The sequence below is a fragment of the Prionailurus bengalensis genome, chromosome D2 (genome assembly GCF_016509475.1).
Source record: "Prionailurus bengalensis isolate Pbe53 chromosome D2, Fcat_Pben_1.1_paternal_pri, whole genome shotgun sequence".
Taxonomy (NCBI): Eukaryota; Metazoa; Chordata; class Mammalia; order Carnivora; family Felidae; genus Prionailurus; species Prionailurus bengalensis.
Window position 1 is genome coordinate 40,929,569 of NC_057351.1, and position 13,349 is coordinate 40,942,917.

Consider the following 13,349-nt stretch of genomic DNA (forward strand, 5'->3'; position numbering starts at 1 on the left):
TAACAAGTGCCAGATGAGTGGTCTGGACAATTATATAGCTCCTGCAGTCCCAAGGGAATGGACACTAGTTCCTCATGCCAGCACCTACACTTTCCTGGCCTGAGACCTTGAGCTTTGGTCATGGTGCTTGGAAGGCCCATCCTTAGCACCATCTCTGTTCATCGTAAGCTTGGATTCCTTTGTCCTCTCTTTCAGACTATCTTCACTAATTTTTTTTTTCTCCTCCCATCTCCTCTTCCTATGGAGTGGATTTTTCCCCCTTTTCTCATCAGTTTCTATACACTTTATCTACATTGCTTTTGGGGCTCTTCTTGAGTCCTAACTTCTAAACATTTATTCATATGGTGTTTTTCTTTTATGGAAAGCATGTACACTTTTCCACACAGAACGTTCAGAAAAATGCTCATGTATGAAAAGATCATTCTCCTATAGGTTCATTGGGTTCATCTCTGTGTCAAGCCATCTGTAAGACTTTGGATCAGAGATGTGAAGACCTGCTCTGTCCCCTCAGGACCTCATGGCCTGGTCAGTTGGGAGATTCACGGGCTAATGCAGTGGAGAGAATGTCTGAGAAGGAGGTACACTGCAGTAAGAGAGAGCCTTGAAACACAAATGGGAATTCATGGGGATAGTAGGCCCCTCCCATCTTAGTTTACTTACCTGGACCTTTGTCCATATGATTTTTGAAGACAGTCTAACGCTCTATAATAGATGTATTTATCAGGTTACCTTCCTAGAAACAGAAGAATGCCCTTTGAATTTTAATTTTTTTTAATGTTTACTTACTTTTGAGATACAGAGAGAGACAGAGCATGAGCAGGGGAGGGGCAGAGAGAGGAGACACAGAATCTGAAGCAGACTCCAGGCTCTGAGCTGTCAGCACAGAGCCCGACACAGGACTCGAACTCAAAGACTGTGAGATCATGACCTAAGCCGAAGTCGGATGCTTAACCGACTGAGTCACCCAGACGCCCCTGAATTTTAAATACATGACAAAATAGTACCATATACTATACCCAGCTTAGTGTACTAGACCATTTTAAATATATAAACAGGTTCCAAAAGTGTTGGGTAAGTTTATAGATGAGAGTTCTATACCTGATTGTTAAGGTGTCCCAAGATTATTTAGGGCCATGAGAGTTTGGAGTTAGATCATATCCATTATGTCATTCTCCTAAATGTCCCATGTTTCCTCTTCAGAACAAAATACTCATCTGGGTATATTAAAGCACACTGTATCACCTTAGGGCACAGAAAGAAAATAAACTAGTACACTCATTTTATTTTTATGTTGTTTGCATTTGTGTTCTATTTTTTAAAAAAAATTTTAATGTTTATTGTTTTTTAGAGAGACAGAGAGAGAGAGAGAGAGAGAGAGAGAGAGAGAGAGAGAGAGAGCATGAACGGGGGAGGGGCAGAGAGAGAGGGAGACACAGAATCTGAAGCAGGCTCTAGGCTCTGAGCTGTCAGCATAGAGCCCAACACAGGGTTTGAACTCTCAAATGGTGAGATCATGACCTGAGCCAAAGTCAGACTCTTAACCAACTAAGCCACCCAGACACCTCCATTTATGTTCTATTTTAGATGTTTGTAATATATTTTATATGTAAAACAATTAACCAAATATGTACATACAAGCACTTATAGGCAGATATATAAATATTGGAGAGTGTCATCCAAAATTATTATTGTGTCTTTGTTGAGCTGTGTTTGGTTATGGGTGATAGAAAGCCTAATAGTGATTAGACACTGTTTACTTATTTACTTTATTTACTACTTTATATAAGTGTGTAGGTGGTCTTAGAGTTAGTGTAACAGCCTAGTGATTCCATTAAGAATTTTTTTTTTATGTTTCCGTTGACATATTTGGCATGATGCCTTCAAAGTGTAAAATTTTTACCTCATGGTGAGTTTTATTTACTTTGCCCAATGCCTATGTGATTTTAGGTGAGTAGTGATGTATGAATACTGTATAGTGGAATGTTTATGTAAATTCTAAGGTTTCAAATTTATTGATGATTGCAGTTTACTGATAGAAAGATCAAGTCTAGCATTCTGTTATTTCTTATTATATTAAGATATTAAAAATATTTAACAGTGGTGTTTTATTGAATCCAGTCATTGTAAAGGTATAAGTATGTGTAGTTATGTTAATTTTTGGATTCTCTAAGCTATGGAAACAGAAGACCTGAGTACATCTTAGATCTGACATCTCTGCTCTCCCACCTTGGGCTTTGCAGAGGTGTTTCCTTGGGTCTCTGATCCTCTGTAATGTGCTGATAGATGATAACGTGATGGGGATGGCAGTTGGTAGAATGGGGAGGTAACCACTGGAGACAGCAGTTGTCAGATGGAAACTAATTGATTGTAATTGCTTTGCCATTGTATTGCTCTTGGAGTCTGTAGCTTGTTAAAACCACTGATTATAAAATAAGGACCTCACTTTTTATGCTGTAGGTTATGTTAATGAAAAGCTGTTCTTAGAAGAATGATCAGTGAATATCAATAAATGGATAATAAGAAATTAAAGGAAAACTTAACTAACTGATCATGAGTTAATATACTTCAGCAGGCAGAGTAGCAATCAACTGTGTGGTGTTCCATAGTGAATATTTTGTTCAGAGCTCTTGAATTTTAAATATTTCCCATAGAAAGAGAGATTGATTCTGTGTAACTATTTATTGCATACTGTCTTGAATAACAGATCTTCTCTGTAGAGGAGATCTCCTGGAAAAGGGAAAATGTGTCTGTTTTGCAGAGCCTTTATTTCGTGCCAAGGAATTAACAGACAGATATTTGAAGTGGAAAAATCAATTCCTGTTGTACCACCAAAAAAGGATATTAGAAGTGGGATTTTCAATGCTTACAGTATATGAGCAGTATATGAGTGAGGATTTATGTGAGTCTGAGGGCAATGTTTGTTTTTCCAATATTCCTCAATATTGAAGTAGGTATACTAAAATGGTAACATTGATGTGAAATTATATCTAACTGTTTTAAGATATGCACTAACTTTTATATGATTGTAATGTCTTTAATGATATATCTTTTACTGATGGCATTTGAACTGTTAGTAGTGTTCCAATGATCAGATTTATTGAAGATATTTTGAGCACTAATTGTGATTCATGGCTCAACCTCTGACCTTAAAAAACTCACAGACTAAAGGAACAGATAAACGTTTGAACACATGGCTCCTTGCAGCATTGAATGTTGAATGCAGTGATGTGAGTGATAAAAGGTGCTAGGGAGACAAAATGGGAGAATGAGGTAAGCTCTGAAGTATTTTGGATGTCTTCCAGCAAAGAAAAAGATGGTCCAGGAAGAAAGAACAATGTGACAGCTCCTGGTGTTTGGGGAAATAGAAACATAATTGGAAATTAAGTTGTGTCTTAAGGTACAGGAAGATGACACTAGAGGGCAAAATTCCACGTGGCCTATATCTTTCCCTGAGGAATTTGGAGTTATTATGGGAATTGGACCCACTGAGGATTTTTAGATGTGTGAAGGACATGAGCAGATTTCCTTTGAGGACAATCACTTTCTCCTCAGTTTGGATAATAACAGGAAGAGGCTCATAGTGAGTTCCAGTAACTAAATTGGTACAATAACCCATGCTATTGAGCATTATTATTAATCTAGGTCTATGAAAAGGAAACTAAAGGAGCTTAAATGCAGAATCATTTCTTCATCTTTGACTTTTTAAATATATTTTTTCTCGAATCGGTAGGATTGGTGCTAATACATTAGTTGCTTAGAAGTCTGAAATTAGAAAGTCTCTACATGTGATAACAGAGTCTGTGTCCAGTAGGTAGCACATACTTATGGCTAGTTTCATATTTGGAAAGAGGATGTAGACATACAGCTTAACTTAAAACTGTAAGTGATTACGATTTTAAAAATCAATGTTTACAACAACGCTTAAAAAATGACAATAATTTGGTCCTGTTAGATATATACCAGAAACATTCTTCACATTTGAGGTCCTGTTTAAGAATTTGGAACATTGGGGCGCCTGGGTGGCACAGTCGGTTAAGCGTCCGACTTCAGCCAGGTCACGATCTCGCGGTCTGTGAGTTCGAGCCCCGCGTCAGGCTCTGGGCTGATGGCTCAGAGCCTGGAGCCTGTTTCCGATTCTGTGTCTCCCTCTCTCTCTGCCCCTCCCCCGTTCATGCTCTGTCTCTCTCTGTCCCCAAAATAAATAAACATTGAAAAAAATTTAAAAAAAAAAAGAATTTGGAACATTTGCATTTTAATCACATAAGAAAAGGAGAATGTGAAAGAATAATTGGTTCAGCCATTAGCCAATTAGACCTGTAACTAAAAACAAAGCAACTCCAAGAAACTGACGTTGGTTTCCACAGAACAGTCACAATATGCACGGATCAGATGTTTCCTGGCATTTGGCAACAATAAGGGGAAGGAGATGCTTCCATACCACTTGTTTCCATACAACTGAAATTTATGGAAGTGGATTTGAAGTGTTTGTGGAATCATTCACCTTGTACTATTAGCGTGTCCTCAGATGGGGCTTCTACAGTGATTCCAATTGTTAAAGTCTAGTGGAGAAATAAGATAACTGAATATAGGGCTTGTCTTAGGGCTGGTGTTTTGGAGGCTGGGAATCAAGGCGCCTGCAGATTCAGTATCTGGTGGGGACTCTCGTGGTCCGTAGAGCCCTGCCTTCTCACTGCATCTTCACATGACTGGAATGGGTGCTGGAGTTTTCTCGGGCCCCTTTTATAACGGCACTAATCCCATTCATGACCCAGTCACCTCCTACAGGCCCACCTCCTGATACCATCTTATTATGACTAGGTTTCAAAATGTGGATTTGGGGAGATGCACAGCATTCAGTCATAAAGTGGTCCTGTCCAGTTGCATTTCTTCAGTCCCAGAATGCACTGCTGACGCAGGTTCTTTGTGTGCTTCCCTTGACAGATACAACGACATATTCCACTGAGCGTTCTGAGCACTTCAAACCCTGCCGAGACAAGGACCTCGCATACTGTCTCAATGATGGCGAGTGCTTTGTGATTGAAACCCTGACGGGATCCCATAAACATTGTCGGTAAGCCATTCGCAGCTGGCGCTGGGGCAGGCCCTCAGAGAGGGCAGAGCTCTGCGACCGTACATGTCATTCAATGGCAGAATCAGGAGTCTTCATATGAGAAGGGACAAAGCCGGTAGCTTTAGTATTTGAGGAAGGTGAAACTGAATTCAAGTAGACAAGATTTGAGTTTTACTTGACTAAAGAAAGGAGGGTTTACTTTTATGTCTTCTAATTTAATAGAAATAATGATGTACTTGCTTTAGAAGCCTGCATTTTTGGTGCAGGATTTAAGTATGTTGGCTTGTTCTCAGAAATAATCCCTTCCTGCAAAACTACAGACTGTAGCCCAACAGAACAAACTGCTCATCTAAGACCTAGCATCTCAGTGTTGACTGTGAACTAAGGCCCAGACTGTAACTGTGTCCAGAGAAAACTGTATCTCATCTTGATTCTGCCCTTGTTTGTTAATTTCATTATTTTTTTAACACCTCTCATGATGAAGCATTCTCCAGCCAGATGTTGTAAATGAAATCATAGTCCTGTTATAGTCTAGGTAGAGAGCTACTTAGGGAAAATTCCCAATAGAGATCAGGAGATGTTTAGTTGGTTTTTAGAAACTTAAGGTTATATAAATGCTAAAAATAAAAACAAATGGAGATAAATAGTGCAGTAGTAGGTACTGCAGCTTTAAGGTTCCATAGAAGAATCAAATTAGCATCCAAAACATATTTCCCACTGAGCTTTTATTTCTAGCACTACCCTGGTAATTTGTTTTTCATTGCAATTGTATATGCTTCAGTGATCATATGTACCCACACCCCTTTCCTTCTCTTTATTTACTCTTCTCATATGACACAGTTATTAAATTAATTATTCTGAATCATGAAGCATGGAAAATTATGACTTTTTTCTCTACATATTGCTATTATAAAACTTTATTCCATGTAGTTTTATTAAGGTGGCACAGAGAAATGCGTCTGGTAGTTAGGAACTTAGAACGTGTTGGCAAATCATGCCTGGCTCTAAGAGCCAGCTGCAGTCCATGAAGAAGATGAGTTGTCATGGTGGGCACACAGGTTTGGAAGAAGTGATAAATGACAGTGGCAGATCTCTGTGAGAGTAACCGTGTATTCTGTCAGGATAAACAGAACTGTGACCTTTCCTCGCCCTTGACAGTATGGCTTCCTTGTGACTCGGAGGCACCATTACATTTATGCCATTTACAAAATTTACACCCCATTTCTGTCCTCTGTGAAATTGGGTTGGGGATGAAGGGGCGTGGGAGTGTTCCTTCCGACATCTCTCTTCTTTGGTTATATTTATTAGGTCAGTGTAGACAGATGGAAATCACACAAGGGACTTTAAAACCTTAAGGGAGATGCCAAGAGTGGTCTATCCATTCAAAGCATGAATTGTATCCAAGCTCTTATAGCTCCTCAACCATATGTTAAAGGGATCATCATGTGGAAGTGGAAAATGAAATCAATTGAGTTCCTAATTGATTGATGGAGGGGTTAATCAGATGTCTCACCTAAAGCGGTGACTTTCCAGATGGTGTTTTAGGATCAGATCAGGCCCCACACAGTGTGCAGGTGAGTGGGATCATCTTTTCCAAAACTGAGAATCTTGAAAATAACAAGATAATTCTTACTCTTTTTCAACATACAGCCTCAGTCTACTCTGTATTAGTTCATGGTGTATCAGTTTACTAGAGCCGCTGGAACAAAGTACCACAGATTGAGTGGTTTAAACAAAAGAAATACATTTTCTTACAGGTCTGGAAGCTAGAAATCTGAAATCTAGGTGTTGCCAGAGTTGTTTCCTTCAGAGAGCCTTGATGGAAATGTACCCTCTAAGGTCTCTCTTCTTGGCTTATAGATGACCATCTGCCCCTTGTGTCTTCTCATTTTCTTCCCTCTGTATATGTCTGTATCCAAATTTCCTCTTCTTATAAGGATACCAGTCATATTGGATTAAGATCCACTCTAATGACCCTATTTTAACTTACCTCTATGGAGACCCTCTCTCTAAAGACTCACATTCTGAGGTACTGGAGGTTACGACTTCAACATATTAATTCCTTGGGAGACAGATCCAGTCTATGATATTGGATCTCATGTCTGGAAAAGAAATTTTTTGCTTTTGTGCATATATGCATGTCTTAATTCTTTTGCATACACAAGCAGAGATATATCGGTGATTTAGCTGGAACGATGTACATGTATAATAATTTTGATCTTCTGTCTTCATATTTCTTGCATATTTCAGCACAGACAACCTGTTATTTAACATAAAGTCACAACATAGCTAATCATGACAAAAGACCAGCCTACGACAGAATTGGAACTCGAATAGGTTAATAGATGCCTATAAATCTCTTACTAGAGTGTATGAATAAATCACACATCGCATGTGCCTGCTATTCATCTCCTGGGCTTTGCTGTGAATAAAAAGCTTACATTTGTTCCTGCATCAGCCACTTCTAAGAATTCCCATGTAGTTATTAATAATGTGCTATTTTGTACAGCACTCTATTTAAGTAGTATGTTTCATTCATTCTTCTTCTGCCTTCGACAAATGTTTATTGAGCACCTCCTATCACCAAGACATTGTTGAATAAATACATACAGAAATGAACTTAGGAATTAAGTGGTGCTGTACTTTGTAATGCATTTGAAGTAGATGAAGTAGTTCATTGTCAGGAAGTCAGGAAAACAAGGGAAAGTACTTTCACGTGACTGAAATGCTACCGGGGGTATCTTTGTAATGCATTACTAACTGGACTATGTTTCAAGTTAAACACAATTTAGTACATTAGAGTAGCAATATATAGGGGTGTATGTGAATCCGTCTCATTTTTTTTTTTTTTTAATTTTTTTTTTTCAACGTTTATTTATTTTTGGGACAGAGAGAGACAGAGCATGAACGGGGGAGGGGCAGAGAGAGAAGGAGACACAGAATCGGAAAGAGGCTCCAGGCTCTGAGCCATCAGCCCAGAGCCTGACGCGGGGCTCGAACTCACAGACCGCGAGATCGTGACCTGGCTGAAGTCGGACGCTTAACCGACTGCGCCACCCAGGCGCCCCTGAATCCGTCTCATTAAATAGTTTCCTTGTGACATTCAAATCTGAGAGAAATCAAGATGCATTTTTTTTTAGTATTTTAAAAGTAAATTGCAATCCTATGATTGTGATTCCATGGAATCAATTTTTTTCTATGTTGAAAAAGACCGATCATGCTGTAACACTTTTCTGTGTACTTGGCAAAGAAAAACAAAAGCAAAACTACCTAAATCTCTCTGAAAGAGATCCTGAAAATAGTGTATGTTCAAAAGAGTGAAAGTTGAGATGAGGGAAGTTTCATATTTTTCTTTTTGTTATTTTCTCACTCTTTAGTGTATTTTTAGGTCTTTCATAAAGCCATTTTTAGTATTTAGAAATTACAGAGCAAGCTAATGAAAATTTAAGAGCAACACCAAGATTCTAAAAATAACTTGAAAGAGGGAATTTTAAAGGAAGATAGGGGTGTCTGGGTGGCTCAGTCGGTTGAGTGTCTGACTTCGGCTCAGGTCATGATCTCACAGTTCGTGAGTTCAAGTCCCATGTCGGGCTCTGTGCTGACAGCTTGGAGCCTGGAGCCTGCTTCAGAGCCTGTGTCTCCGTCTCTCTCTGCTCCTCCCCCACTTGTGTGTGTGTGCTCGCTTGCGCGCTCTCTCTCTCTCTCTCTCTCTCTCTCTCTCTCTCTCTGTCTCTCTCAAAAATAAATAAACATTAACAAGTTAAAAAAATAAAGCAAATGGTTTGGTGAGGGTAGAATAGGAGCACATTCTAATTCACTACCTGAGGGAGTACAGTTTGTTAAATATCTTCTGTATGTAATGTTTCAGTATGTTTCAAAATATTTATATTGTTTCTAAAAGTTTAGTGTACAGAGATGTATAGGTAGATTTATTTGTAAGGATGTTCACCACAGATTTATTTGTAATAGGAAAGAAAAAGCCTGAATTTATAAATCTATATAAATTAGAATATATCTATACATTGAATGAATTCAACCTAAGTGGAATTTTCATAAGGTTTTAGGGACATGAATGTGCTCATTATATCATGTTATATATGAAAATTGCGATATTATAAAGTTGAACATATAATAGCAATCCAATTCTAAAAATGAACTTTAGGAAAAAGACTAATACGTTTTACAACTATTTTCTTCTTCAAACTTTATGAATTTTCTAAGAGCTGCACATTGCACATGTATTTCATTTATGTAATAACTAGTTAAGACAGTTGACCCTTGCTTCTCATCTTTCCATTAAGAAAGATAGATAGTGTCCCTGTCTCTGTAAAATCAAGGTCATTATAATTCACTATTATTAGGCTGATAAGAGAACTTTCAATTAAGCCCTTCCAGATTAAATACTACCAAGTCTATTTGAATGTGTCTGTTCTTTCTTTTATTAATAATTCATTTACACTCTTTACACTAATTCTTTTCCATGCTGAATTCATGTGTTTTGAAACATTAAAAAATGGATTAAAGAACAGAAAGATACACTGTACGGAAATAAATCTGGGTGCCAAGGAATGCCAAGTCACTAGAAACTCCTTGAATCAAAATATTCTGAATGAAAGCAGGGTATTCGCTAATATATTTATTTTTTATGTCATGTCTAGAAATTTTAAGGACTTGGGAAATGGTACTATCTGTAATCTCTTTCACTAGAGTCAAAGAGGTAACCACTGTAACTGAGAAGACTGGTGGGCATTTGGCTGGGCCAAACGTGTTTTGAGGCCAAATTCAAGTTGAAAGGATGTGCCTCTTCTGAATTGAAGCTCGTTAGGTGTTTTGCCAGCCTTGCTGTAAAAATGGATTTTCAAAACTTTGGAAAAGATAACATTTGAGCTGAATTTGATCTGTAGCGATCATTGTGGAAATTTGTCAAGCAATTCACTGGAAGATGTTTGAATCGCTTGAAATACGGGACTGCTAGAAAAAGAGAGAAGCAGTCTAAGGCAACCATTGCCCAAGGCAATACTTCCATAAAGGGGCTGATGGCCTGGGCAGTGATCTGGGAGAAATGTTTTCAGGACTTGGGAGCAGGGAAAGCAATTAAAAGGAGGGGGAGCCCTCTAGGAGTTGCTGTTCCTTTGTGTCATTCTGCCTGAGTAGGTTTTGAAATCAAAGCTTCCATTTTTAAGAGAATTGACTGGGCACAATGTAACCATTTTCTGATGATGTACTGTATAAAATTACAGGACCATCCCTGTCAGAGCTTTGCTTCGTCACTTTGGAGGTCCATTAGCTCTCCCACCCAGTGAGGGTCCTCTTTATCAAATGGTTCTCCAGTAAGTGCTCTGAGAGCAGCAGCTAATGATTCCCTGTGGTTGACGCAAGTCAGAATGGAAATGGAGTTTGGCACACATCCCTGAACTCCATTGATGGGAGATGATGGAGGCTGAAATACCTCTAACTCCAGGCCTAGTGGCAAGAACCCCTGCAGAATGGAATTGCATTACAGGGTGAAGGGCTTCAGAAGAATTGTCAAGTTCATCAGACAAATGTTCATAAAAATGTTTGCCGCAGTCCAGACATAATTTGAGTAATTTGCAATAGCCATGTTAATAACGAACTGTGCACTGATTGCCCCTGATAAGAAGAAATGAGCCAAGGTATAACCATTTGTCCCTTCTTCTCTGTGAATGGAGCTTATCAAAATAGTCTCATTGGTTCCAAAAGCAAAGAAAGACAACACGGTGAGCATCATTTTGCAACTGCGTGACACTCAGGCATTAGTTTACTTAGTTTAAACCATATGCACTGGACCCAAGCTGGTATTCTTCAAGGGGCACATAAAGATCATAAGATCTGAGAAGCACATGTAATGGAGAATAAAAACATATTTTTTAGTTAATGCCCAAAGATTCTTACCTTATTTTGATGTTTTCTAAATTGATTGGCAGCTCTACTTGAAGCATGAAATGGTGTTTCTTAAGGTGGTTGTTCTGATTTGGGTTTCTTGTTACATCAAAGATTGTCGTAAATGTGTTTTTAAATAGCTTCCTTATATGATTTGAGAGGGACATGAGGCAAATGTGAGCATTCAAGACAGACTGAGTTAAAAACTCTGCTCAGCTTTACACTGGGTGTATGAGGGGTTTTTTTGAAGTCATTTAATCAGAACCTTCAGTCCTTTATTTAAGACAGACAGACAGACAAATACTTGCCCCAAAGATTGATACAAGAATTGAAAGCAGCAACATCTAGAAAATTCCAAATAGACAATAGCCACTATGTATATGCTTTTCTCAGTTCTTTCCTCTTCTTCCCTTCTGCTTATATTGAAACCAAAGCAAAGCATGTTTGCTGGAATCCTGTGAGAGAAGTTGGGTGGGTATCATCTGTGTATTTATTTATTTATTTATTTATTTATTTATTTATTTATTCATTGATTCATTCATTCCTTCATTCATTCATTTGAGAGACAGGGAGAGAGAAAGAGAGAGAGAATGAATGAGCAGGGGAGTGGGGGAGAGGGATAGAATATCAAGCTGGCTCCACTGCAGGGAGGAGCCCTACGTGGGCTCCATCACACCACCCTGGAATCATGACCTGATCTGAAATCAAGAATCAGATGCTCAACCAACCAAACCATCCACGCTCCCCTCATCTGTGTGTTTAATTAAGAAGAGACTTAGGTTTTAAAAGGGGAGAGAGGCATGCCAGGGGATTCCTTGTGTGTTCAGAGGACTTAGGCTCCTCACTGCTAATTCTGATACTCTGACAAATCAGCAATTTCTGTTATTTCTCCCAATTCTTCAACCAGTTCTTGCTTTTCCAAGATTTTCTTCTTGCAGAATATAGCTTTAAGAGGAAAAAAAAGACATTCTTCCTTTCCTAGGTCATCAGTATAACGCCATAATTGTGTTGACCATTCCCATTTGGACTGGTGGGTTAGCGTCAGTACTCTACCACTAAGTAGTAGATGGACAAATTATACATATTCTCTGAGACTCAGTTTTCTTATCTATTAAATGGGAACAAGAATATGACTACTTTACAGGATCGCTGTGAGGGTTGATATAAATAAAATGTACTTGTCTGGTATAAACACTGAATTTAATGGAGTCAGTGGGGTATAATATAAGAGGATGTGTCTGTTGGTTTTTGTCTGCACAGCTTTGTTTTCAGGTCATTTGACTTGAGCCAGGGTTTCTGGATGGGTACTCAGAGTCTCCTAACCACATAAAGTTTAGCTTAGAACTACTAAGGAGAGTTAAACTGACTCAGGTGAATTTTTGAAAAACACAGTAATAACTGATCATGGGCTGGAACACTTTTCAGAGTGAAGGGCCATTATAATTATTCAAGCAGTAAACTTAGGGGAAAAGCAGGAACAAGAGGCTACGGTTTGTTAGGCAAATTCTCCCTCTTCTGTAGATAGGCATATGCAGAAAGCTCCCCTTTCCTCTAACTGTTCAGGCCATTCTGACTGAGGACCCTCCACAGCACCCCTGGATGTGCCCCCCACCCCTACGTACAAGCTTCTTGTGCATGGCCTTTTGGGTTGCAGTGAGTTGGCATCTCCCCCACTCAGCCAGAATAATGTGATCACATTTGCCATAATTTAAGTGAATTATGGATTCTTTCACCAAATTTATTTGTTTTGAATATTGAGAACATATCCATAAATATCCTTTTAGCTAGAGACAGTCTGTCTGTACAGATATGAACAACATTAGACATGGTAACACAGGCCCTGCTGTGCAGGCTTCTCAGGCAAACATTCCAGTAAGAAAAAAACAAACAGGACAAAGATGGCTGGGATGTTCTGCCTAGGCTCCTGGGGCAGTGAGAGAACATGCACGATCCTCCCGCCATCTACCCGTCTACTAATTTTAGAACATTGGGCAGCATTTCCATCTTCCTGAGGATGGTGTCTTTTCAATTCACTTTGGTTTAGCATCTTTGAAAAAAATGTAAAAGAATATTTAAGGACCAGATCACATTGTCTATCTATATCTATATCTATCATCTGTATCTGTATCTGTATCTATATATACATATATATGTATATACGTATATAAATATGTATATGTAGGTATGTGTGTATATATATGTATATATGTGTGTGTGTGTATATATATATATAGTGTGTGTGTGTGTGTGTGTGTGTGTGTTCCTCAACACACCGTAGGTGTTTAAGTTCCTCAACATACCGTAATCTGAATGGCCATATAGGTTGTTATCCAAACCAAAAATATTTGAGATGTAATGGCCAGTTTTAATAATTTCT

At 38.6% G+C, this 13,349-nt stretch overlaps 1 protein-coding gene across 7 annotated transcripts in view; it reads left to right on the forward strand.

Moving 5' to 3' along the window:
• NRG3 (neuregulin 3) overlaps positions 1-13,349 on the forward strand; it is a 1,064,061-nt gene that overhangs the window by 469,108 nt on the left and 581,604 nt on the right. For all 7 annotated transcript variants that reach the window (XM_043596736.1, XM_043596738.1, XM_043596737.1 and 4 more), the window contains exon 2: positions 4,942-5,071. In XM_043596736.1, coding sequence (XP_043452671.1) covers positions 4,942-5,071 — 130 coding nt within the window. The remainder of the gene's footprint in view (positions 1-4,941; positions 5,072-13,349) is intronic.